This window comes from Gopherus flavomarginatus, chromosome 1 (genome assembly GCF_025201925.1).
Source record: "Gopherus flavomarginatus isolate rGopFla2 chromosome 1, rGopFla2.mat.asm, whole genome shotgun sequence".
In the NCBI taxonomy this organism is placed as follows: domain Eukaryota; kingdom Metazoa; phylum Chordata; order Testudines; family Testudinidae; genus Gopherus; species Gopherus flavomarginatus.
Genome location: NC_066617.1, coordinates 239,843,088 through 239,870,896, shown reverse-complemented (window position 1 = coordinate 239,870,896; position 27,809 = coordinate 239,843,088). Strand labels below are relative to the sequence as shown.

Sequence of the window (27,809 nt, the reverse complement as noted above, 5' to 3'; positions counted from 1 at the left end):
TATATATATAATATATATATATAAATACTATGCTTTAAAAATCTAAAGATCTAATTCTAAACGGATATGAATGATTACTTTAGCTACACTGCAATGATAAGTGTGATTATGTAGAGACATATCCAAACTAGTTTTGATCTAGTTAGCTCAAATAACAAGAGCAGTGAAGTTGTAGTTGAAGTATGGGTTAGATGCTTGAGTACATACCTAGGGTACCGGGTAGGCCTGTATAGAATGTGCTGCCATGGCTCATTGCTATTGTTATTTGAACTAGCTAGATCAAATCTAGCTCAGGTATGTCTACACATGCTGAGGTCTGATTGCAATGTAGACACAGAGGCAATAATAATTAATACAGATAGTTTTATCTTAATTTCTAATCTGGGAGACAATTTTTTTCATGTTAAACTTTAAATTTACATGGGAGGCAGTTCAGCTATGCATTCCCTTAGAATACTTTGATCTGTGAGAATGTTAAACACACGCAAAACAGAGTTCAGTGGGATCCGTAGACCATAGAGATAAACACATGGAGCTTCCTCTTCCAGAATATCTTCATCATCTGTGCGTCAAAGCAGGTGTTCACTCACCTGAGCAACAAGTTTATAGATATTTAATAGCCATGCCAACTCAATATCTTGAAAATGCAACCTCTGCTAATTCAATACTGTGATACTGTATAGCAAGGCATCATTTACACTGGATCATTAAAAGGAGATTTAAAAAAATACTTTTCTACTAAAAAAAATTGGATGAACACATAATTATTTGCACAAAACATTAGAAAATACTGTGATATTTTATTATTAAAAATGCTGCTGAAAAGTTTATACATATGTGTCCAGCCATATATATCTTCTATCATTACTTAAGGCAAAAACAAAAAATTGCAAAACAATAACAAGAGAAACCATTAAACCCTGCGTGCCTCTTAAGGTCAAGACTATAAGCCTGGGAAAGTTCTTGTTTTCTTTTCTTTGCCAAGTGTATTTTGTTATCATTATTATAGAATTCTATGAAGATTCTATAAATCTTGTTCATTTATAAAGCATACATCAATTCAGATGTATTAAATTATTGAATTGATTTGATCATAATTATTTTTAAAAGCTAAAATCATTCACTTACAGGAACTTTTTTACCCAAATGTCACAAGCCTGACACATTACTGTACATATTGCTAGCAGAAGACAATTGGAAGTACTAAACAAATACTGTAATTCACATTACAAATATACCCAACTGGTTATGATGCCAAGCATCACTGCCTTTTTTTAGAATCATGAACTACTGTATCTCAGCTGAGGCAATACATAGGTTGTGGAAATGGCCTGGTAAACAGTCAGCTTTAATAAACATTATGGGATGGATCAGTGAAGAAGAAATTTTTCCATTTGCTACTAGATGCAGGTTGGGACTGTTGCTTCAACACTTTCTAATCTGTATAACATATCTGTCTTCTTACGTATAAAACATGATTGGTCATATGATGCATTTTTACTGTATTTTACTCTTTTCATTTCTCTCAGAACCCACTTCTCTGCCATGCACATACAGCAAGGAGTTGTGCAGAGCCCACAGATTTTGATATCACTGTCTGCAATATCATTTCATGGGCTGGCTATTCCAGTGTTTTATCACAAAGGTAGAAGGCATCTTGTGTTAGGTTCTGTATGGGACAGACAATATGATGGTGCCATGCCGAGTTTGGTACTGAAATAAAGATACAAAATACATCTGGGACAGTCATGTTCAAGTGCAGAGCAACTTTGTTCAAATGTCTTTGGTTACTATCTCTTGATGATGCAGTCACTTTCTAAAGACAAAATATAAACAACCTTCATCAGTTAATAACTCATATCTAGCTTTCACACTTGAATCGGCTGTTTAAATGAAACTGCTGAGCCCCTTGTGTGATGGCTCTGTTTCGCTCTTAGTTCCCCAGTTAAGGGAGGGCAGGGGAGAATAATAATTTAACCTTTTACTGACAATGAAGCTGTCCAGAATTTTCATATAAATTCACACAGAGCACTTTTAGCTCCCTCTCTTTTTAGCTCCGAACAATATTGATTGGTTTTGTCACTGTTATATAATTAACCAGCAAAAACAGAGTTTTCAGACAGGTGCACTCTTAATCACAATAACGGGATACTGGGTGAGAAAGCTCTTTTCATACCAATCAGTCATGACCTTTCCACTTTTAAAAAAACCAAACAAACCACCCCACCCCTTTTCCTCTGTCCAATTTCATTTTTCCGCTGTTTGGCAAAAGCTGAGTGGGTGCTTCCTCAGCAAAAGCTCTTCTGCAGCTGCTGGTGAATACAGAGTTAGTTTTCCTCATAAAAGACTGACCAAGAGGCAGGTTTTCTTTGCGTTTGTCAGGGCACTAGATTGTGAAGCAAGTCTTCCTAATGTATTAAAATAACCAAGAACTACAAAACTGGACTCATTGTATTGTTGTTTCTTTGCTCAATTCAACAAGCTTAAAACAATAATCGTGATTTCCATTTTCTGATCCATCTCTGTGTTGCAATTTAATGAAGGCTAACACAAAAATAAAAGGAAAAGAAAAGAAAAAAAATCTAAAAAACTGTCTCCTAAGAATGCTTTAACATGCACTTCTGTAACCTGTAAGGGAAAATACGCAGGTCACACAGACAACTGTATTCTGTGTATGACATCATGTCCTCCTATAAATGAAACATGTTAGAAAAACCTCATGTTTTTGTTCACCACTAGTAATTAAGAAGAAAATCCTCCTTTTGGTCTGGAGGAAACAGAGGTGATAATGACTAATGTATATACACATAGGTCACAACTGAAAGCACAATTTCTAAAAGTTCTTTTCAAACTGAAAATGTCAATAAAAGCTTATTTTTTTAAACTCACAGCTATGTACACTTTTTACAAAGTTTTTTTAAATATAGTTCAGGCTGCCAAGTCATCTCTTTGCACAGAACTATACGTATTTTACTGCATAGTCCTCTTATTTTTAATAATAAAATCCTATTTCCCCCTTATGGTTACAGCTTCTTATGCTGGATAAAAGCCCACGGTGATGTCTTTGTTTTAACAAGGGCCATTCATGGTATGGCACATAAAGAAATGGTGGATTTTTTTTTGTTTTTTTAAATTTCATATATTAAAAAAAACTGTACAGTCACTGGCTCTGTGTTCCAGAAAATTCTGCTTCTGTTTGTTACTCTCAAAACATCTTTTCAAGTGATTTCTTCTGGCATCAACTTTCAATCAAAGCGGCTAAGATCTTAAAGCAGTATCGTAACAGCAATATACATGTTTCACATTTCACAGGGTTTGAAGCTGATCTTTAATATCAGAGAGTTTCTATGGGAAGGATCAGTAAGAAAATAAGGACTGCCCTTCGTGTTTACTTTTTGTTGTTGTTTTCTAACAAGTTGTTCAATGGTGAATGCTCTTTCCTCTACTTCTTTTTCTTCCAAGTGGCTTGTGGGGTAAGAGGGGGAAATGGCAGAGCTATACCCTAGTGGTGGAATGTCCATGGGGTAAATTAGTACTGTTTTGTCCTCCACTGAAGGTGTTGAAAGTATGCAAAGGTTGCATTCCTGTTAACGTATTTGGAATCATGGTTATGGTGTTGGGTGTCATTAGTGGAATGTCATCTGGGGACCTCCTCAAAGTAAGGGTGTAGTCAGGTGGGCATGTTAGTCTCAGAGTGTCATGTGCCTGCAGCGATTCACACTCGTGGTCATGTTCTAGCTGTTTCATCTGCAATGACATAATCTCTTCATTTTGTATGTGCGCTATATCATTAGTTGTGTTCCTCTGGGGGCTGGGTCGCCTGTGTGTCTCATGACGTCGCTTGTCTTTCTTGTAATACAATGCAGCAAAAGCTAAAATGTTGAGGAATAACAAGGATGCCCCCACTGCGATGGTGACACTCAGCTCTGTGGAGTAATCTCGCTTGTTTTCTATCAGGACAGTTGTATCCTCTGGGGCTGTTTTGTGGGTGTCTTTCGAATGTTTAGGATTGTTGGCTGGTGTCATTGCTGGGCGTTTTGTCGCTGGCCACAACTTTCCAGGGGAACGTCTGGTGACATAAGGAAATGATGTCATATCAGGAGGTGGCACCTTAGTTGTTGTGGAAACATACTGAAATATTTCATTTAAGTTGTGCAAGTGTGGTACAAGTTCCAACCAGAAGGCGACTTTTGTTGCTCGATAGTGATCCCGAACTCGGGGTTTCAGGCCAATGTGCAGATAGAGCTGGTCTTTAGGGTTATACTTAGACCAGGCCACTTCTTCAAAACGATTGGGTTTTGTATGGATGAACTTTGTGTCCTGTGGAACAGGCTGGTTTGGATCTCTACAACAGTAAAAAATAAACAAACAATATTACACTCAATCAAGAAATGAACTCTGTTTTATCTGACAATAGTTAACAGAAACTGAAGACAGTTAGCTAAATGTAAGCTTGCAGCGGTGCCATTAAAAAAACAAAAACATTTACTAAACAGGAAATATGAGATATTACAGTAGTTCCCTATATATAGATAAGAAAATAGGACCTGATCTTATTCCCTTTAAAATCAGCTGAAGTTTTGGCACTGGCTTCAAGGATTAGGCACTAAAGATGAATTTTTGAGAGGTACTCAGCACCTGCAGCAGTGGCAGTTGTAGGTGCTCAGGATGTTTCAAGATTTGACTTTTGCTTCAGGGTATCAGGTAGAACTGTGTGGTTGTTAAAGATTAATTGTTAATGGCAACCAAACTCTGGCTGCAATGGAACTATGACAAGATGTATCAGCTAAGGATCTGTCTAATGCTTTTAAGTTGGTATATAATAATAATGTATTTGGTACATGATAATTAATAATGTTGGTATATAATAACTTCAAACCATTGTGACATAGTGCTAACACATAACTGAGAAAAAAAATCTAACTATTTATATATATCCATTGCTTTATGCTACTATTAGCCCTCCTTTTCACCAAACACGTGAGGGAAAAGCTTTGTATTGACACAAAGTAAATCTTTCTATCATTTGCATTAAGGAATTACTATTTGTGAGTACAGTGTGTTAAACACTACTAAATACAGCATCACAGGCTTTGACCCTATCCAAACGTCTTAGGGTAGGGACGGGGAGGGAAATCAGTACTAGTCCAACTACTTTTATAGGAGCTCTGAGCTAATCCCTAACGGGATAATATTAAATCTGATCAGCCCAACATTTAAATTTGTTTTTCTATCATCTTTCCAGTGTTATATTTTTAAGATCATCTGATATTAACAAAAACTTTAAAAATATATTGACCATTCAGTATTAATCTGTTTATATTTGACTTTTTAAAGATGAAATATCTGCCTTTAAATTAGCAGGGGTAAATTAAAAATAAAATAACCAAAAACAATAATAAGTTGATCTGCACAAACCCTTTAGCAATAATATGCATGTTACTTCCTTTGAAACATGAACGCTATATCTAAATATAACAGCTAGTTAGATATTCCATTTTGGAGGGGGTGGGGGTTCAGCCTTCAGAGGGCAAAGAATATTGTCTATGCTTTATAATATATCATACTAAAGTATATAATGTATCTTCTATGCAATATACTGACATTTCTTTTTTCCATTCCCATATGTATTAGTTTATCCTTTTCAAAAATCAATTTAATCTTTTTCTTTTTCTTCTATGTTCCAGGAATTCCCTCATCCAATATTACAGTTTTAAAAGCATTTTTGTTTTCTTTTTTTAAATGCCCATGAGATAATTAAATATTCCCACGATTCTTTTGTTGTTCAAAAACTGTTATTCCTTAGTGTTAGATCTACACTGGCATTTAGCTTTAATAATCTAAAGATGCTTCTATTCACCTGTTTACCAGTGGAATTTACCCTTGAATTCAATCAGATAAAATACAATTTAAAAAAATATTCTTAATCTAATTTTGCTTTGTTTTTGCATATTATTCTGGACCACATGCCTGCCATCTGCTGAAGATAGATGTTGGGTATTCCAGAAGTTTTTAGATTTTATTCATTTAAGTACTATCTATGAGCACAATTTGATCCCATATTGTTACTCCTTGTCTGAAACTAAGGTAGAGCTTTCCCTTTCCAAGCAATACTGCCAGAGATTTCAATGTGCTGCTACTTTGAGGAATTCTAACATGTATTTGAAAAGGAAATAAAGTATTCCTTTTGTTCTCAAAGAATAGAGAGGAGGATTTAGCAAATCCAGACAAGTAGGCATTGGCTTGATGCAATATATCTACTACAGTACTCTTGGACACAAGACAAGAATTCTAAAACCTGGATAAACTTACATAGACTATAAAAGCACAAGTCATTTCCCCCCATTAGAAACTCAAAAGCCTGGAATAGCTATAGCAGGAAATTAGTGTCATATTTTCTATCCTCTTTCTTCAGCACACGCTGTTCCAATTCATAGCCCTAAAAATCCTGGGCCATGTTCTGTTCTGTAGGTACAGAAGCTGTATAAATTAAGCCAACAGATGCAAGATGGTTGTGCTCAAAGAACTAAACCCAAGGGACATGAGAGCACTCAGTATATTTCATGAAACACAGGATCAGGATCATGGGCTGGATACATTTACTATTATTCTTCCACTCCATCCTACCCTCTGTGTATGAAAACGAAGACATATTCTTTTTATGTGACAATCCTGTAAAGTGAAATACTGACCCCCCTGAAGTTAATAGAAATTTTGTCATTGAATTCAAACGAGCCAGGATTTTCCCCATAAAATGCATAAATGCCAGCAAGATGGACTACTTTACCTCATAGTGTCATTTCTGAGGTAATGTTATCATTGTGTAAGTGACTGCAGAATGCTGACCATGGTTACAGCAAAGATTAAAAAAAAACACAAAAACACTCAGCTAAGCTGGCATGTTTTTAGATTTCATTAACCATCCCTTCCCTCATCCCTTCACATACCACAAAAAGCTAGATTGTGTGTTTAGTAAAGGGAAAACTCCTATACTATCCCCCCAACTCCGAATGCAAATGGTTGGAGAGTGTGTAGGGGAGTAGAGTCCCACTCTGTAGGAACTCCTTACATGCCAGTGTGAAGGAGTATGGGTTGGGGATGGAAGATCTGTTGATATGAGAATACTCTTGCCCATATCATAAAATAGTCTGAAATAACCTTTGTGAAGCTATTCCATAGGCTTGGCTGGGGGACATAATATCACACACGTGAATAGCTCATGGATTTGCATAGTTGGCTTCACCTGGCAATTAGCCATTCACTTGACTTTGGACCTTTCACTTGGCACTGTCCTTCCACTTCCTGTTTTGTAATTTTAGCCTTTCAATTGACCTTTTGGCCTATAGACATTCTGGAAACTCATGCGTCTTTTTACGAAACAAAGAAAACTACTGGAATGCTTCCTGAATAATGCAGCTATTAATGTAATAAAAGAAGAACTATGCTTTTCTGTGTTTCTATATATTCTCCAGCCAAGCTCTCAGAACACTCTAATGAATTTTGGTTTACAACACCCCTCTGAGTTAATGGTAAGTTAGTATTAGCACCCCTGGTGGGGAAAGAGAGGCACAGGCAGGCCAAGTGACTTGCTCAAAGTTACACACAAAGTCTGTGACAAAGCTGGAAATCCCTGGTTCCCAATCTTGTGCTTTAGCTTAGACACCATTCTTCTTTTCATATAATTGCTAGAAGATAGTTATTTATCAGTGTTTGCTCTCTACTAATGATGCTTATTTTTAAGTGTTTTGACTCTAAATTTGCTCTACACCCGAAATGTTCTCAAAGTGAATGTCTGTCACCAAAGTACATTCAGGTCAGTATCTGAGAATAGTTTATCTTGTATTACCTAGCCATTTTCCTTGAGGCACTGACTCAAACTGTGGACCATTCCAGAGAGGGAAATCACAGAGAATTCATCCACCACTCTCTTCCACTTTCCTTCTTTGTGAGCTGTGACTCCTGCCATTATGCCCCAGTTATATACGGTAGCTCAGTGATGCCCAGCCTACACTTCTTGAGGCACAGCTCTTCAAAGTGCCTACATGCAGCTTGCTTCTCAAGTGTCACGAAATAAATGTTGCAATGGTGTGGTGACTGATTCAGGAGCAAAATAATAACATGTGCACATAAGTTGAAGCTCTGGCAGCCAGTTAAGATAACGGAAGGTGTCACAATGAAACACTACTAAATGTCTCTGGGTATTAACAGCAGCAGAATGAGAATTCTGCAAGGAGCCCCATCTCTCGCTAAGCTCTACACAATGCTGCCCAATTGTAACCTTTATCTAACAGTTTTCATGAATATATTAACTGTTACTTATCATAATAAACTTATGACAGGCACTTTTGTATTCTAAATATGTTTCATTCTTTTGTGGCACTTTGTGACTTTACTGGATGACAAAATGGATTTCTGCAACTGAAGTTCAGTGCCACTGTTGCAATTGCACCTGCACTGCAAAAATACTGCACTCTTTTAATAGAAAGGCAAAAGGCACCCTTGAGAGTGTACTTCCTCTCAACAATGAGTTATGCTGCAAGTGGGTGTGTGTAAAAGAGTTTACTCTTTACACTTCTGATTTTTCCCGTGCAATCTCTTAATAATATTGACTTTTGATAGCTATTGTGTTTATTTATGAAACCAAAACAATAGTGATTGTACTTTATTTCCATAACACACACCTGGAATCAACCAATATCTTCAAAAAAAGAGAGAAATAAAATATTAGAGGGTAAGCAATATACAAATCTTCTGTAAGAAATAGTGAAGATTTGAATTCAAAATAAACTATAATTGATAGAAGGAATTGAAATCTGAGGATCTTATAGTGGAAGGTGTCAGGCCATCTTAATAATAGGCATCACTACCAGTTCCGCCTATAAACAGAGAGATCTATTCATTCAAATTATCATTTGTTTCAAATTTTTTAGACTTTAGGGAAAGTATTTTACTACTATTTTTCTGCAGAGACCTATTACACAAGGTGTTCAGTAGGGAAATCAGTGTCTTTTCCCTTAGGCCTGTGTAGCAGGGCTCACTCCTGTCAGGGCACTCTCCTGTGACCAACCAACTATGATACAGTCAAATCCCACTTCAGATTTCCCCTACATTTCCCAGGGCTGACTGAGCTTTCCAACTTCACTACAGAGAATGGTCACCTCCTTTCATGGAATCATAGGGTCAGAATCATCTAGCCTAATCCCCTGCCAAGATGCCAACACAGAGGGGGTTATCCAGCCTTCTTTTGAAAACCTCCAGCAACGGAGCTACCAAGGCAGTCTTTTCCATTGTCTTACTCTTCATACAGTTAGAAAGATTTCCATGAGATTTAATCTAAATCTGCTATGCTGTAGTTTGAACTCATAACCAGTTATTCTGCCCCCTGTAGCAAAAGAGAACAACTTTTCCCCAACTTTTTTGTAGCAGTCTTTCAAGAATCGGAAGACCACTATCATATTCCTTCTTAATCTCCTCTTTTCTAAACTAAACATACCTACTTCCTTCAGTCTTTGCTTGTGCAGCTTCCATTCCATCCCTTTGATTATCTTTGTTACTCATCTCTGGATTCTTTCCAGTTTCTCTACATATTTTCTAGTGACCTAAACTGGACATGGTACTCCAGCTGAGGCCTTCCCAGAGGTGAGTAGAGTGGTTCCCTTTGCCCAGGAAAGGAACAATGTCCCTCTCAGAAACCAAATCAAGCTCTGGTTTCAGGCACAACTTCTTAGTACAATTTCAACTTTCAGAAAATCCCCAGGTAAAAGGGCACAGGGTCCAGGAAGGGACACAGGGGCCAGAGGACAAGTGGATCACTGGCCTGCAGAGGGCGCTCCAGAGCTGAATCGAGCTAATTCCCAGAAGTCACCAGCAGGAGGCGCCACAGGGGTGAGTCCACTCATCTACAAGGAGGCACTAAATTTTTTAATTAGTGTTCTTGTTCATTAGTATTCTTGAGCAAAACATGTTATGAAATTGTAACCACAGAAAAATCCCTGTGTGGGGCAGGGGGACTGAAGACTGTTTACTGACCATGGTCCCTGTTGGAGTTGGAGTGATCTCTGGTATGCTTATTAGATGTGTGCAAGTTGCTGTATTTCTTTTCATTTTTTCTCTGTAATGCTTTTAACTTAACAATAAAAGTGTTTGCTTAGAAAGAGGTGTGTGGTAACTTAACTATGGGTAATTACAGTGTGTATAGGCTCTGCTTAAGCAGTTTGACTTATTAGGGAATTCACAGTGTAGTGAGGGAACTGAGTAGCCTGGAAGTACCCAGTCAGGAGGGAGGGAGATGCGTGTCTCCATTCAAGAGAGGTGATGGCTGAGGAGCCAGAAGCATTAAAGTAGGTGCTCTATGGTGGACCACAGAGAGGGAAATAAAGGTGTAGAATATGACAAGATCACCTTACAACAATTCATTTGCTTTCTATTCCACTCCCACTATTCTGACAGTGGGAGGATGTGATAAAGCCTGAATGATATGATCGATTCCTTTAACATGTAAAATTGGAATTCTGATTGTACAAGGACAGCAGGATGAAGCCATAAAAGCAGATCTTAAAGAAAATCTCATGCAAACAGTTATCTATATATAGATAACTGTTTGTATATATATAGTGTTAGTAAGTTAACTAACTATATATATATATATATAATACTGTGTAAGTTAGTTAACGTAATATTTAATTGTGATCCCCCAAACAAAGCTTCTTGCATATATTCCACAATGCATTCCCCCGCCCCCCACTATTTTTAAGGGATGTCTTTAGTAAGCGAGAGCTTTGGTGAGTAGATTCAGAGGCCAAGATAATGATGAATGAAGGCTAAAAACTATAGTCTTAGCACTGAAAGGGAAATGGACCATTAGAAAATTGCAATTTCCAAGTGTTCATTTCAAGCATGAGCCATTCAACACTAAACAGTCACTTTATTTGTCACTTTTTGTTTTCTAGCTTCAGTTACTGACTTCAAAGTAAAACACAATAAAAGTACAGTGTCTTTCGCTGTATCTTTGACACCTAGTGATTTTACAGTATTGACCTGCCCTCCAAACCTAGCCGTGGCAGTAAACCCATTAAACAGTGAGTGTGCATTTTAAGCAGCAGGTGGTGTGTGTCAAATAGAAGCTCAGCACAGCCCTTCCGAGCTCTGCACTAACTGAGCAGTAATTGTACAGTAAGGTCCTAGATACTGCCTTCGTGTGAGAGTCTTCCAGGACTGGAAGGAGTGTCAGAAGTCTTTTCTTTTTCAAACAGGCTGCAGTTTTAATGTTTATGGTTCAGCTACAGAGAAACCTGCAGTGTTATAGTCTCACAGTGAATAGATTTTCAATATTTATTGCCATGGGCACAAAAACAAAGCAGCCAAATAATATCAGGATAAAGCAGGAAAACAGTGACTGAAAAACAAAAATCTGAAACAAATCAGGTGCTTCTGACGTATTCGGCCTGATTGCACACCTGGAATCCAAATTGTATGTGGGAGGGTGGCTAGGAGACTAGTTACCTAAAATAGGTCCCTATATAGTCTCAGTTTGAGGTTTTATAGCCTACAGAATGCTATTTTCTCCTGCCACAGGAAATTCTCCTTTTCATTTCAGTTGGATGTGTTGGAGGTGCAGAGCAGATATAGAGCTTAAGATTCCATTTAGCTGACAGGGAATTTCTTGTTCTAAAATATGGATTCTATGGAGTAACATTGGGTTTCTGTTAAAACAAAACAAAGAAGTTCCCCTTCTGCAGGACACCTGGAATTTTATAGCACAGAGCTGTACTTATAATCCATTTTTCAGACTGCTTGTAAAGGAGTGAATCCACAATGGAATAGATCTTGTATTTCAGTCTCATTTCCATTTACTAAGCATATTATCAGTTGGGTGCTTTGGAAATGATTAATGACCCTTCCGAAGCATTGCTGCAATTTTTAGGAGGTACAGTATGAATGTAAGTCCACAGCCGGAGGACTGGGCAATGGTATGCATATTCTGCTAAAATCAGCTCTCCAACAGCAGTGCGTAGGAACTGCTTGAAATTATGAGTAATGGTGACAGATAGAGCAGTGCAGAGCTCTTCTAAGGCTTAAATAAACACAAAAGTCTGACTTGTTTGCATTCTATGGAAATAATAATAATATAATTATAAATAACTATACAGAGAAGGTCTTGACATCCTACATAATAATTCCCCTGAAGAAATTTTCTATGGATCTGAATCCTTAGATGTATGTGAGCTGTTTTAACCACACTAATAAAAACCTAATCATCGAAAAAATCTGTCTCTGAACCCTGTCAGAAGTTCATGCAATGCAGCAGTCAGTATAGCGCACCATCATATAGATTATACAGTCAGTTAAGTCAGTTTTCCCCTAAGCAGTCCAACCTTTTTGTTGCCATTTCTTGTTGCCAGATACACCTTAAATATTGTATCACCTATTCACTGTTACCACAGCACTGCACAATCCACACATACAAAAACACCTGTTTGTTTAGTGAATACTGCTACAAAAGGTTTTGTCTTGTCTTAGGCAGCAAATCAACCTGTATGCAGTATTTTATTTTTTATTCGGTTCATGCTCCACATTAAGACTGCAAAAATTGCTTTTCCCAGAATGTCGTTTGGATTCATTAAAGACTGTCAGAGCTGCTAAGCCGCTGAATGTTAGAACACTAGGCATCTCCGAACCTTTCCTATATTGCTGCAGACTGTTCACTGCACTGCAGTAGAGTTGCAGTTTCAGGAAACCAATCCTGAATGTTCATTGGAAAGATTTACAGTGCCACGAGTAGCTATATTTTAATTTAGGACTAAAGAGTAAAAGTTAACAAAAAAAGCCTTTGTTTTTTAACTAAAATACTGAAATATTCTTTAAAAGAATGCTACAGGAAGAAGGCTTAGTGCACAGGATTTATTAATAGCCTTTTAGATTAAGTTGCTTTGAAGGTATTTTCTTCAGTGTTTATGTATGTAATATCTGCACAACATTGATGCCTTTCTATGTTCTAGTAAACAGCCTTTTTAAAACCCTTCCCCCCACCTAAACAGATTTGTGTGAGACTTTTCTTGATTACTAGATTCTAGTAAATTAACTTTTATTTTATTTCTGACTCCCAAAGAGAAAAATCTTCCCAATGGGCATCTTCCTGACCCACTTCTCCAATACGTTCCCTTCCCTTTATGAAAAACTAGAGAATTTTTTAGTGAATAAGTATGATCTATGTCACAATTTCTTCTTGCAGTAAAAAAGACAATTCCTCTGATCTGCAGCATGTTGCTGAGCTCTTTTGACTTCAAGGACATTTACCTTTTTACTAATTGCCCCACTGTAATGGAAAGTACAATATATCATTCTTCACATATAACTAGTGTAATAGAGAAAATATTAGTTTAAACATATATTTAACATAAATAAGCCCTTTTTACAGCAGTATTCTGCATTAGTGATTCCAATTAGTGCTGTAACTCTATTGGGACCATTACAGTGGAATACTTCTGTATATCAGAACAATCACAGGAATGAAAAAGGTTATAAGATGCAAAACATACCCAGTTTTGGCGAAATTTGTCCAGTATGTCATAACTACTGCACTGAGCATGACGTCATTTTTCGAGAAGTTGCAGTTGAACAATTCAGTGGGACCAATCATGGGAATGCCAAACACATAAGGAACTTCATCACCATGCGCTGAATCAGCCCAGCTTGGTTTCATTTCACTTTGGCAGTGGTGATAAAATGCATAGAAATATGTTGGAGAGCCATACTGGGCATGCAGGTCAGCTGTAGCAACAGCTGGGGCAACCCACTGGTGGTCAGTAAACAGAGCTACCAGGGTCTTCCTTCGTGTTTCAGGGTTTTCCTTATCTGCCCAGTCGGTGTACATGAATTTAATGGTCTCCCGGAGTGTATCCTTCCCTTCTGGATAGCCATACAGATTGTCCACAAAATTGGAGACGGAAAAGTCAAAGTCATTTGGGGAAACACCATCTTCGTTGTCCACAATGCCATCCACAAATTTTAAGCCTTCCCCTTGGTTCACACCTAGCATTATGTCATAGTTAAGGAACTCTCCCTGCTCCATTAGAATCTGAGGGTCATCTGGAATCACATCCCCATCAATCACAGGCCCAAAGGCAATGTGGTACGTGGCTGGAGTGATGGTCTGCTGAATGAGTTCTTTGTAGTTCTTATTACGAAGGCATTCAACTAAGTCGGTGGTATCCAGCATGTCGCAGCCCACTTTATCTGCCAATATCCGAGTGTATTTGGCAGGCTGGTAGTTCACTGCCCAGCTGGACAGGGCTGTTCCACTCTGTATGATTGCCTTTTGGAATAAACCTGCAGGTGCAAATTGTTTAAATGCAAATGAAATTACATATAAAAATGCTGCTTTTACTAAGCAAAGAATACTTTGATTGTATGATAGCGAAAGGATGCAGATTCCTGTATTTCAGTTCTATTTCCACTGATTTAACTTTTTAAATTTAATTTAAATTAAATCTCTTCCTTTTCACTGTAGCTTTTACTAGACTTCTAGATAAAATCTCCCTGGTTCTTGATGGTCATACATATAAAGCATGAAAGTTTTAGGTTAGTATTTCAAGGACAAAATATATTTTTCACAATAACTGTACACTTTTAACAAAAAAAACCCAGTTTTAGCACAGTGGTAGTTCTTTAACATTTTTAATCTTTGAAGGAGTGCCAGTTACAAACAATCATATTCTCTTCTGCATGTAAATGATTCACATAAATATGCTCTTCACTAGTTTAAAGGTCAAAGGAAAATTATGCACTCTTTTTTTTCCCTTTCACAGAATACAGGCATCATATAATTTGAAAAAAATATGCTCAGCTAAAAACAGTTTAATAAGCTTGATTTCCAGGATCCTTCTGCACTGACATCATTTTCCATTACCTGCTTACATATATTTTCCTGCTATCATTCACTATTCTGATAAATTAGAATATATTTGCATTTTTCTGAAAGGATTTGAAAATACTGGGCCAGATTCACCTGGTGCATTCTGGTTGCTTTGCTACTTTCCGGTGTGCAGAGCAACCAGAGACCTGGATTTAATGCAGCTGTGTGCGGTCAGAGTGTAGCAAAGCAGTTGAAGCATAACAGTGAATCTTCCCCATAAATTTTTCTGTTTGCTTAGTTGGGTTGCTTAGTTTGCTGGTGGGAACACTGAAATGTCCTATTTGAGTATGCAATGTAAAATGTCTTGGCCAGAGTGCGTATACAGACTACAAAGCACTTACATACAGTGGGTGATTTGTGAAATAGAAATGACTAAGACAGAAGTTAGCTCCAAGTACCCAGAAGCATATCTGGTGAAAACTGACTGTGAATAATACACCTGATGATTATTAATTACTGCACAAATTACAAAATGTCAAGGCTGTGATCAGCGAAGATTTTCATCACGCCATCTGTTTGCTTTTGGCATACTTTATAGCCCAGTTTTACTCATTATGCCCTATTTGTACCAATATGTACAATAATTTTAAGTACTTTCAAATAAAGCATGCTTGCTATAATATCTGCTACAATTATCCTCTGCTAGATGGTTTTATCCTATAAATTCCTCTATGTATTGAAGCAGGGGGAGGAGCAAGGGGGCAGAAACTGATCAAAGATTTTAGAGAACTGTGGTCTTTTTCTCATTTTTTTTACAGTATTATTGATCATACTTACTGGAATCTTTCTGTAGAGCTATTCAATGCCTGCACTATACATTAGTGCATTTTTATTCAGGGGCCAAAAGCCTTGCAGCTCAAACTTTTATTACAGCCCCGTAGGAGCTTTACATGCATATAGACTGCAGGATAAGACTCTACATATGTGAGGCTTACTCTTTTTTGTACAAAATTGCATTGTGTTAAGACATTAAAATGTATGCCTGATGTGCACAGACAGGCATCTTGCAAATAAAAAAAGAAGGCTCACTGCCTCATTTAAGTTCAAGTAGAACAGACAATTGATGGAAGAGAAAATGGAAAATTTTAATACAGACCAGACAGTTTAGATTTCCTGGGGAGCACTTTTAAATGCAAATTTATAATTTAAGTTTTATTTTTTATTTCATGCCATAGTAAAAAGCATAATGTAGGATTACTAAGAATCAGCTGGAATACTGGCCACTATGTATTTCATTTACGTTGTTGGTATATAATTCTGAGTTTCTACTTGATGGTGTCAATTGCCTTGCATTTCAGTTTAGAAAAACCTGCACTAGGTTTTAAAGGTTCCCTTTTTACCTTTATTTTACCAAGAGGATTGTTACCTTCTGAATAGTGAGATAGTGTTAGCAGACTAACACAGGATGCTCCTGCTCCGGATCCAAAAATAGTAACTCTTTTTGGGTCTCCTCCAAAGGATCCAATATTTTCTTCAATCCATCGTAAAGCTTGGATTTGGTCAAGCAATCCATAATTGCCTTTTGCAGCTTGGTCTCCAGTACTTAGAAAACCTAAAAGGCAAAAGAGACAATTTTAGTTCACCAGCCACAGAATTACCTATGGGGTATCCACATATTCACAGCACATATTCCCTTCTTTTCTCCTTCAATTTATTTTTATGAAAGGTCATAGTCCTAACTAAATGTCTTCAATGCAAACATTAAAACCACAGAACATTTTCCCCCTACAGTAGACACCATGTGTAGTGGCAAAAAAAAAATCATTTCTTTTTTTCAGAATAACCCAATATCCAACAAGCAATGCAGGCTGAAGGTTTCACAAATTTGATAAATCTTTATGTGAGTAACATAAAAAAATCCCTCTTCCAAATGTTCTTATTGTATTGTGCATCCACAACACACAGGAAGAATTAGGAATTAGAATCAGTTCTTTCATTGAGGACAATGATCCCTTGAACATTCATTTAGATTCCTTTTGGCATTGACCAAAATAGTCCAGCACTGAGCAGTTCTGCAATTTATAATCTTTGTACAATACAGAGACAAGTATGTGGCAACAGTTAAAATAAATGAAATGTAAGTAAAACAAAATTGAAAACTCTAACAAAAATTACACTCAATCCAATTCTACAAAGGCTATTTACAAAAAAGATAGTAGGTCAATCCTCTGCCATTCAACTCTGAGCATCCAGACTTCATCTGAACAAATTGGATTCCAAATCCTTCCTTGGAGATGTTATGAAAAGTTGTTTTGCTATTTTTTCACCCCCTATACCATAGTTATTAGATTTTAGAAATAAAGCATGCCACATTTGCTATTTGTCTTGAAACTTAGAATAACATGAACTAAAAAAATAAGACTCTGATTAGCTTTGCATTTCTAACACCAGCTTACTCGAAGCATCATACTAACCCATGCTGACTGGAACAATTTGGGTTCTAAACTATGCACTATGTCCATATTACCATGGATAGTCATTCATTGTTTTTAAAAAAAATTGCAGAGAGCTTATCCTATCATGTGACTGGAGATCAGAATTCTAGAATGAACACTTTAGAACAGCTCAACATTTTCAAATAGACACCATAGATTTAACACTACCTTACATCAATTCAAAACTGTCCTGAATTTAAAAAAGCGTAACACATTGCCATTTCTAAGCTAATAATCAGAGCCTCTTCAGACAATGCTTCCAAATGAGGGTCACAAACCACGGGGGGACCATTACTCAGGGACTGATTGAAATGATGAACATTCACCACTTATGATCCAGACCCCCTTGGTGTGAAATAAGAGTTGCTGTCGGCTGATAGACAGCTCTGTGGAGAAAATTTGAGGCCCCTAGGGAAAAAATACACACCAGTTTTGGACACATTCCCCATTAGGCTCATCCTGTGGATCTAAAACTTTTGGTCATATGATATGGCAGAGCTGAGGAGGATAAATAATTCTACTGAATCTTGGGCTTTGCAAACATGGCCTATTTGAACTGCTTTGCCAAGAGAGCACAGATATGTTTGTCATGGCTCTGGTTGTTACTTAAGTGTCCAGAAGATACTTCTAAATACACATAGCAAGAATCATAACAACAAACAACAACAACAACAAAATAAATTAGACAACAAATGGCAGTGTTTAAACTCAATAGCACTTGGCATGGTCTATAGTAAAAGCAACATCACATAACATCCTTGAGAGGAATACATTTCAAACAAGGGACACAACTCCAGATTTAGGATATATAATTTGAATTAGAATGTCATAAAGGCTGACAATGCTAAAGCAAGATTAGCTACAATTTAGTTAAATGCACTCTCACCAAAATCACTTTCTGATATTTAATTAGCAATTACTAATTAGTATTTAATGCCAACAAGTGCTTTATAAGCACTTGCATTCATTTTGAAACAGTTGCTCCAATTTACTACAAAATGAATCATACTGTCTGTCAGGGTTCCTTCCCCACTCTGAACTCTGGGGTACATATGTTGGGATCCACATGAAAGACCTCCTAAACTTATTTTTACCAGCTTAGGTTAAAACTTTCCCAAGGCACAAATTCCACCTTGTCCTTGAATAGTATGCCACACCACCAAATGATTTAGACAAAAAATCAGGGAAAGGACCAATTGGAGTCCTATTCCCCCAAAATATTCCCCCAAGACTTACACTCCTTTTCCTCGGGAAGCTTGAGAATAATATCCTCACCAATTGGTACAGGTGAACATGGACCCAAACCCTTGGATCTTAAGAAAAATGAAAAATCAATCAGGTTCTTAAAAGAAGAATTTTAATTAAAGAAAAGGTAAAAGAAACACCTCTGTAAATCAGGATGGTAAATACTTCACAGGATAACAAAAGATTCAAAAACACAGAGGATTTCCCCTCTAAGCAAAACTTTAAAGTTACAAAAACAGAGATAAACCTCCCTCCTAGCACAGGGAAAATTCACAAGCTACAACAAAAGATAATCTAATGCATTTCTTTGCTATTAATTACTATTTCTGCAATATTAGATTCTCAGTTCAGATATGGCTTAGGGAGATGTATTTTCCCTGCCCTGGTTCCTTGCTGACTCCGAGAGAACAAAGAAACCCCTAACCCAAAACCTTCCCCCACAGATTTGAAAGTATCTTCTCCCCTTATTGGTCCTTTTGGTCAGGTGCCAACCAGGTTATCTGAGCTTCTTAACCCTTTACAGGTAAAAAGGGATTTTATGCTCCCCTTAGTTGTATATTTATGACACTGTCATTGCTAAAAAAGGTCCTTTCATGTGGGCTTACTTATAAAACTCTAGCCAGGGCAGGCATAGAAGTTATAATAGTAGCACTATCTTTTCTTTTTAAGTTAACACTTAAGAAAGAGCCTATTAATCCATAAATGCCAGAACAATTTTTTTCCACACCGGTCTGGTTCTTTTTCCACACCCCTTTATTATCTTTTTTGGGTTTGTCAAGCAAAGAATAAATCTTGCTGGTTTTGTTTCTGCAGTCCATTGCAATATTCTGTAATTTATAAGCCTTTATTAAATCAGAACTATGACCTCTCTGGGAGAACGTGACTGTTGTAACCTTTAAAACAGCAAGGTAATTAATATGCAGAGCCCAAACACATTTTAGTTCTCCTAGCAGCATCAAGTTAAATCTGGTTCATCTTGTGATATTGAATTCCTTCTACATGTACTGAAAGGTGACTGAATGAAACTGCCATCAAGGAATATATGATTAACATATAAAGATTTTTTTTTGTTTCAATAGTTCTCTGCTGATCCTCATTAACTGAAAGAACAAGGTTTCTTAATTTAAAAACTAATCATCAAGGCAAAATGGCAACCCCATATGACACAAAATGAATGAATACATGTCTTCTCTTAGTGAAGATATCTGTCCTTCCATGCTTTGAATGCCAGATCATAATATTTTCCCAAAGCCATTTTTAGACTCAGGGCAAGGGATTATCTGTTTGCACGGAAATACATAGACCAGCTTGGTTCCTTCGGTGTGGGCTAGTCTATAGATTTCAGAGGGATAAAGTAAAATGTTACTAAATAGCCTTTACCATAAATGACTGTGCTTTTGTTTCAAAGATGGGAATTTACACTGGACTTTCAGGAATCTGGTATATTTTTAAAATGCATTTTGATTTTTTTTCTAGTTGCTTTATGACTCTTTTCAAAGACACTCTATGGGGTTTAGAATACTATGGGTTGGAATTTTTGACAGAATATGGAGGCTGGAACTTTGCAAGGTTCTCCCATCCCTATTAATGAAACAGATGGTTGGAGTGTCTAAAGCTCAGAATACTAAACACAGAGCTCCTTTCATTTAAAGGCACAGAAAGAAACCAAACTTTAATATTCAGTTCCTGTTTTCACTACTGTTTTCCCCCCGTCTAAACCATGACTTCATTAAAAATAAAAAAGTCTCCCATATAATTCCAGGATAACGGGAAGAGAACATAAAGACCCACTGTGATTTGTTATACTGTGCAAATTGCACTGCACACAATATCACATTTCTCAACCTCTTTTTTTAAAAAACAACAAATATAAATACATTTCAATGGTTATTATAGTAAAACTGCTTTAAAATAAGGCTTCTGAATTTAGATACATTCAGTTTTCATCTGTAATTTTTTTGGATCTGCTATGTTTCTCTGACTGGGAAAAGTTTTTCTTTAACATACCAATGGAGCTGGAATCAAGAAGGCAAAATAATATATTATAAGGGAAAAGATTGGGATTTTTCTGCTTCCATAAACTTTTAAAATGAATGTACTGGGTACTTAGACCCATTCTGTCTGTTTTGCTCCATTTTATTGGTGCAGTGCAACCACAAAGCCATGTCAAACAGTTCCTTAGGGATTCAGGTAGTTGTACAGATGGCATATGTATCTATACAATAACCCCTCCCACCCACTATAATTGGGGACATGGCAAAGGCAAAGGAGGTGTGGCTGGGAGTGCTTCTGCCAGAATGACCCCCTTAGGCAGAGGTCCCCAATTTGTGAGTGCTGAGAAAAGTTCGGGGTGTGCAGCTGGGGCCCAGGCTATCCCCCATGGGGAGCAGAGAGGGAGCGCCACTCTGCTCTGTGTCTGGACCCAGCTCCAGCTCCATGCCTGGGGTCCCAGCTCCTGACCCCACACCTGGGGCTCTGCTCCCAGCCTCGGCTGCCGGTCTCATGGCTGAGGCCTTGGCTGCTGGCCTCGTGCTCCAGGTTCCAGCCTCTGTCTCCTTACCCCTGTCCGTATCCCCTGCTCCTGTCCCCAGGCCCAAGGAGTATGTTGGGGGAGCATGGACATTACAAGGGTAAGAGGGGGCATGAGGTAAAAAGTTTGGGGACCACTTACCTTAGGGCATTGGCAGCTGGTTGCAATTGGGGAAGCCTGCAGGAGTTTTACCACTAATAAAGTTTGCAGATAAACACAAAGATTGGGAGACTAGTAAATAATGATGCGGACAGAGCAATCTGGATCACTTGGTAAGCTGGGTGAAAGCAAATACTATATGTTTTAATACAGGCAAATGTGAAAACTATATTATATATCTTGGAACAGAGACTGTAGATCATATTTATAGAATAGGGAAGTCTATTCAGAGAAGCAGTGACTCTGAAAAAGACTTGGGGGTCATGGTGAATTATCAGCTGAGCATGAGCTTCCAAAGCAATATGTAGTTAAAATGGCTAATGCCATCCTGGGGGATCTCAAGTAAGAGAAGGGAAGTTATCTGACACCATTGCAATTGCTACTCAAATACTGTGCCCAGTTCTAGTGTCCACAATTCAAGAAGGATGTTGATAAATTGGAGAGGTTTCAGAGAAGAGTCACAAGAATAATTAAAGTATTGGAAAACATGCCTTGACTGCAGGAATTTAGTCTATTTAGATTATCAAAGGAAAGGTTAAGGGTTGACTTGATCACAGTCTATAACTCCACACATGGGGAACAGTCATTTGAAAATGGGTTCTTCTAGCTAGCGGACAAAGGTATAACAAGATCCAATGGCTAGAAGTTGAAGCTAGACAAATTCAGACTGAAGACAAGTTACTCATTTTTAACCGTGAGGGTAATAAACCATTGGAACAACTTACCAGTGGATGTGGTGGAAGGCCTAGAGTGGATTATCAATCACCAGAAATTTTAAAATCAAGATTAGATGTTTTTCTAAAAGAGATGCTCTAGTTCAAATAGGAATTAATTAAGGGAAGTTCTATGGCTGTGTTATACAGAAGGTCAGACTAGATGACTTTAGTGATTCTTTTTGGCCTTCAGATCAGTGAGGTTTTTCTGGGTTGTGCCAGGAGCAGAAATGGCTTCCTGCCAGACAGCATAAATGATATGCAAAGCCATCTTTGTGGCCCTCTGCTACCAGCTGAGCCTTGTAAAGCGCTGATGCAGCTGAGGATCTCAGGGCCGCCCAGAGGGAGGGGCCAGTGGGGCAACTTGCCCCAGGCCCTGGGCTCCGCAGGGGCCCCCAAGAGAATGGCTGAAGCTCCTGCCCCAGCCCGACCCGACCCCGTGTCCGCCCCTCTCCCAGAGCCTCAGTGCATCCAGGGCTGTCCCTGAACAGCTACAGCCTGACTCCGGCGGGGCCTGAGCTCCGCCCCACTCAGAACCGTGTGATAAGGGGATGGGGCTGCGAGCTCCGGGCTGAGTAGAGGAAGCTCACAGCCCCGCCCCCTTTACCCTGGGGCTCTGAGCAGGGAGGAGTTCAGGCCTCGCCAGAGCCACGCCGCACCGCTCTTCAGGGACGGCCCTGGATGCAACGCGCTGAGGCTCTGGGTGAGGGGAGAGCCAGGGGTAAGAAGCTGGGGCCGGGGGGAGGGGAGGTTCTAAGGGGCAGGGAGTCTCGGGGACAGTCAGGGCACAGGAAGGGGGGCAGAGGTTGGGGGGGCGGTCAGGGGACAGGGAACGGGGGGATGGATTGTGGGAGTTCTGGGGGTCTGTCAGGGCTCAGCGGGGGGGTGGATAGGGGTTGGGGCAGTCAGGGGACAGGGAGGAGGGGTGGGGTCCCGGGGTGGTGGTGGTGGTGGTGTCTCTGGAGGATGGTGAGGGGACAAGGAGCAGGATGGGTCAGGGATTCTGAGGGGGTGGGCAGTTGGGGGGCAGGAAGTGGGTGGGGGTCGGATGGGGGCAGGCTCAGGCTGTTTGAGAGGCACAACCTTCCTTACCCTAAAGCTCATTCAGCAGTTTGAGGCTTGCAGAAGAGCCAAGCTGTTAGCTTTTCCATTAGGGCTACCACCCCTTTCACTTCTCAAATGCCAAATTACAGTCTATATTTAATTTCAGTGCCATAGGGAGATTCATGTCGGGGAGGGGAGCTTCATTTAAAAATAGCCACTGGGGGAGGGATCACATGAGAAGAGCAATATCCTTCCCAACTCTACGAAGGGAGATCCCCTCCCCTACATGCCCTGAAGCTCCAGAGGGGTTAATTCAGTGGTTCTCAAACTTTCATCCTGGTTACCCCTTTCACATAGCAAACCTCTGAGTGTGACCCCCACCCTTATAAATTGAAAACACTTCTTTATATATTTAACACTATTATAAATGCTGGAGGCAAAGCGAGGTTTGAGGTGGAGGCTGACAGCTCGCGACCCCCAGTAATAACCTCGTGACCCCCTGAGGGGTCCTGACCCCCCGATTTGAGAACCCCTGGGTTAATTACATTTTAGCACCCTGTGTCCATTCACATGCATGTACTATTTTGAGCATTTCAGTTTTCACAGCATAGGCTCATCCCAGATTCTGGAACAAGCTCAAATGCTCAGTTCATGGAGTATGTACATAGTCTATACTAAAGACAAACCCACAATAACCGTCTCCAGTTTGTGAAGGACCCCATGGAGCCAGTCTCTAGGAAACAGCTAAATGCATGGAGGTTAAGTCCATTAATTGCTATTAGCCAGGATGGGTAAGGAATGGGGTCCCTAGCCTCTGTTTGTCAGAGGGCGGAGATGGATGGCAGGAGAGAGATCACTTGACCATTACCTGTTAGGTTCACTTCCTCTGGGCCACTTTGCATTGGCTATTGTCGGTAGACAGGATACTGGGCTGGATGGACCTACGGTTTGACCCAGTATGGCTGTTCTTATGTTCTAACCTAAATGAATCCAAAGTTATGGAGACAGATATGATTCAAGGAAACCAGCAGAGTATCAGAAACCTGGAAAAATCTCTGACTGGATGGGCTCAGGTGTTTGGTCACAAGCTGAGGTGGTTCAAAAGTTTTGGATTTTTTTTAAGCAGAATTTTTGTATTGTTTCTTTAAATAATCAAACACAGCAAGCAGCAAATATTTGACCATACACTTCTGAAACCCCAAACCATATTCAAGTTTTGGCAGACTAATTTCAGCTTTTCAATTAAAAAAAACACAACAAATTTTGAAGGAAAGCAGACATTGTTCGTGATTTTTTTCTGCTTTTTAAAACCCCCTAGTTTTCGAACCAAAAAAAGTTTTGATGGAAAATATTTGTCCAATCATTTTAATGAGCTTTAGTGCCTTTTAGCAGTAGCTGATGCTGAGAACCAGTGATACCTTGTAAAGAAGTTTTCTCAGAACTAGGTTTGTGCTGAGATGCAGAAAGTTTATTTCTCCCGGGGCCACCTGAGAGGGGGAGTGAGTGGGGCAATTTGCCCTGGGCCCCACAGGGGCCTCCATGAGAATATAGCATTGCAATTTGTTTATGGAAGGGGCCCCTGAAATTGCTTTTCCCCAGGCCCCCTGAATCCTCTGGGCGGCCCTGGAGGATCTGTTCCAATGTGTGTACGTAATTAAGTAGATTTCTAAAGGAATATAAAGTCTTTCCCTTGGATGACTTATTGAAATCTTTTCTAGGTTGGTACTGAGCACAAGCTGATGAGGTCTGACAGCTATATAATTGTTTATGTGAAACGAGTTGGTGATTTCACTCCCGTTTCCAGTGAATTGAATTAAAACTGCAAGAACCACTACCACAACAGGTATCCTGATTGGCAGAGAATTCCACGCCTTAGTAGACACAAAGAGTAAGCTTCTTGCTTCTAGAGGTGGTCTCTCTAAGGGGGAGGGATAGCTCAGTAAGCACTGGTTTGTTAAACCCAGAGCTGTGAGTTCAATCCTTAAGGTGGCCATTTGGGGATTGGTCCTGCTTTGAGCAAGGGGTTGGACTAGATGATCTCATGTGGTCCCTTCCAACCCTAATCTATTATTCTCTCTGGCCCAAAAGAGAGACATATTGGCAAGGAAACAGGCCAGAGCAGAGTTTGCTATAGACATGTGAATACTCAGTAAGTTCATTGACTTCACTCCAATTATCCTGGATTTACCCCAGTGTAAATGTGGGGAGAATTTGGCTCAGTCTGAGGAAGTTTTCACTGCTACTGTTCATTCTGTGTCAGACCTGCCGATAAAAAGAGGACTTCCCTTCTCAAGTCTATTACTCTGTCTGTTTTCATGAGCATTACATTCACTTTATAAAAGTATTAGGAACAATTACAATATATGCAGTTTTGGAACAGTAATCCCCCCCATCAAAGGTAATATTGTAGTTCATGTCCAGACTCCAGACCACCATAGCCTCACCCCTACCAAAAATCCACAATTACTAATATAATTTGCAATTTGCATTCATTTAATTACTAAATGTACATCTCATTCTTTTCAAATCATTCCAGTAACAAAGTATTATGACAACATTCTCTTGCCATTTCCCAAATGGTATAACCCAGTATTTTGTCACTGTAGAGTAACCTATTATTTATCTTCATAGTATGGCCTCAAAGCCAAATCCATATCAAATCAATGTTAAGATTGTCTGAAAGCCCAAATTCCAGCTGTGAATAGTTCTTCAATGGTGTATGCTTTTTGATTTCCTTTATCACCACCTGGAATGATAGACTCCAAACTAAATATTAGTAAGAAACTACAAATTGACCTGTAGTTCCATGTTAATCCCTTTTCTACTGCTTCCTTACTGATCCCTTTTCACAAGTTCCAGCAGTGGCATTGGGCAGTCCAATATCAACACCTGCTGTGAATGATGGAGAGCAGCAGCCAACTAAAACAAAGACATATGTGATTAAAGTATGAGGCGAAAAAGCTTTCTGCAACACCCCTGGAAAGTCTGTAGACCAATATAGTCTAAATATTTTGAAACCAAAACCTTTTTCATGACCCCAAATGGTGAACAAGTAGTGCTTAAAGTGAGGAATAGAACAATGTGAAGAAACTGTTCCCCTTAACATTGATTGCACTGCTTGCATATACTGTACTAATATTTTTAAATGTGGGGAATGTGCCCTATTTTCCCTTTATTCCTTTTCTCAGCTCAAATATGAACTGCTGTATGCCAGCTTCATCCTCATCTTAGAATCATCCTGTCTGGTATACACAGCCTGCATGGTCACAGAAATAATCCTTTGCCAAAGAGTAACAGACTTGAAGCTATGAAAAAGATAAGTAGAAGCCAGGGACACCTTCAAATGCAAGGAGTCCTTCTGTTGTGATGTCTAGCAGGTGGGGTCCTTTAATAACCCGTCTGGCTTGAAGTGAAATGTTTCCCATCCTGATCTGAAGGACAAATGCTGCCACACACCCTATTAGCCTATACGTTCATTTTTTTTGTTCTAAATGTATATTGCAGTGGATACGGAAAACCTCCCGCTGCAAATGACAAGAATTATGCAGGGTATATATAAAAATGCTAGCATTTTGCCATAGTTTCAAATATCACAGGCAATAAAAAATAAAAAAAAAGTCATCTTTCTTAATAAACTGTATTGGTTTCCCAGGACCGTAACACACACACACACACACACCTTAAAATGTAGAAAGAGGCAACATTTCTTTCCCCACCAATACAAGAACAATCATTTCTAAAACTGAACAATAAATTAGTATAGCACATGCAGTAAATACCACAATGAAACTTCTATTTTTTTTAAATAAAATTTCATTGCATAATATATTTTAAAGGGTACTATAAGATTTAGAGAAGGTAATTCTTGAGATCAAATAACATCCTCATCCTTGTTTCTTATTCTCTTCTTGCAGCCTTTTTAAAGTTAGATATTACATTCATTACTCAGGAGATGACCTTTCCATAAAGACTAACGTCCAACTTAACAGCCCACACTGAACAGCCAAGACACCATAGTGAGAAATCAATCATCAGGAAATCTGTAGGATAAACAGACAGACTAGTGTATTTTAGTCCATTTTCCTCCTTCTCTAGCTGCTGCAGTATTTCTATAATCTTTCTGCTTCCATATTGCTTTTGTCTTTATGTCTCTTCACACCTGCTACCCAAACCTGCCTTATCTGCTGCAATTTGTTTAGAAAGCAAAATGCTCACAAAAATTAACTTGTGCAAGAGCTGACCAGAAACATGACAAAGACAATATAAATGAATTGCAAGGGTCTATGCTTAGCCAAGAGCTCTGAGATGCCAGTTCAGCAGGGAATCTAAACACCAAACTGCTGCCCCAGTTTAGGGAAGGAGGGGATATTGATGCTACCTCAAAACCTTTTGATCTGAACTAGATTGGCCCTGCAGACAGAATCATAGATTATTAGGGTTGGAAGAGACCATCAAGTCCAACCCCCCGCTCAAAGCAGGACCAATCCCCAAATTGCCCCCTCCAGGGCTGAACTCACATCCCTGGGTTTAGCAGGCCAATACTCAAACCACTGAGCTATCCCTCCAGCTCTACTGTCTGACCCCCTGCTGGGTCCCAAGGTCATAGAGGCATTCTGCCAAATGGATGGTATTGAGAGAGGGGGGGACTATGATTTGTTCAAACAGGCTTTGCTGCTGAAGTTTGAATTGACATCTGAGGCATACAAAAAATGATTCTGGGGTGAACACAAGACCTCAGGCATCATATACAGGAAGGTCACCAACCTGCT

The 27,809-nt window shown here is 39.0% G+C and overlaps 1 protein-coding gene across 3 annotated transcripts in view; it reads right to left on the bottom strand.

The window, feature by feature from the left end:
• Positions 1-466: 466 nt before the first annotated feature.
• The window catches only part of NLGN4X (neuroligin 4 X-linked), a 284,777-nt gene continuing 257,434 nt past the window's right edge, over positions 467-27,809 (bottom strand). For 2 of the 3 annotated variants that reach the window (XM_050963584.1, XM_050963574.1), the window contains 3 exons: positions 16,281-16,466; positions 13,539-14,328; positions 467-4,345 (listed from right to left, as the gene is read on the bottom strand). In XM_050963584.1, the coding sequence (XP_050819541.1) occupies positions 3,496-4,345; positions 13,539-14,328; positions 16,281-16,466 (1,826 nt within the window). In that variant the 3' untranslated portion in view covers positions 467-3,495. The remainder of the gene's footprint in view (positions 4,346-13,538; positions 14,329-16,280; positions 16,467-27,809) is intronic. The other variant, XM_050963594.1, reaches the window with a different exon arrangement.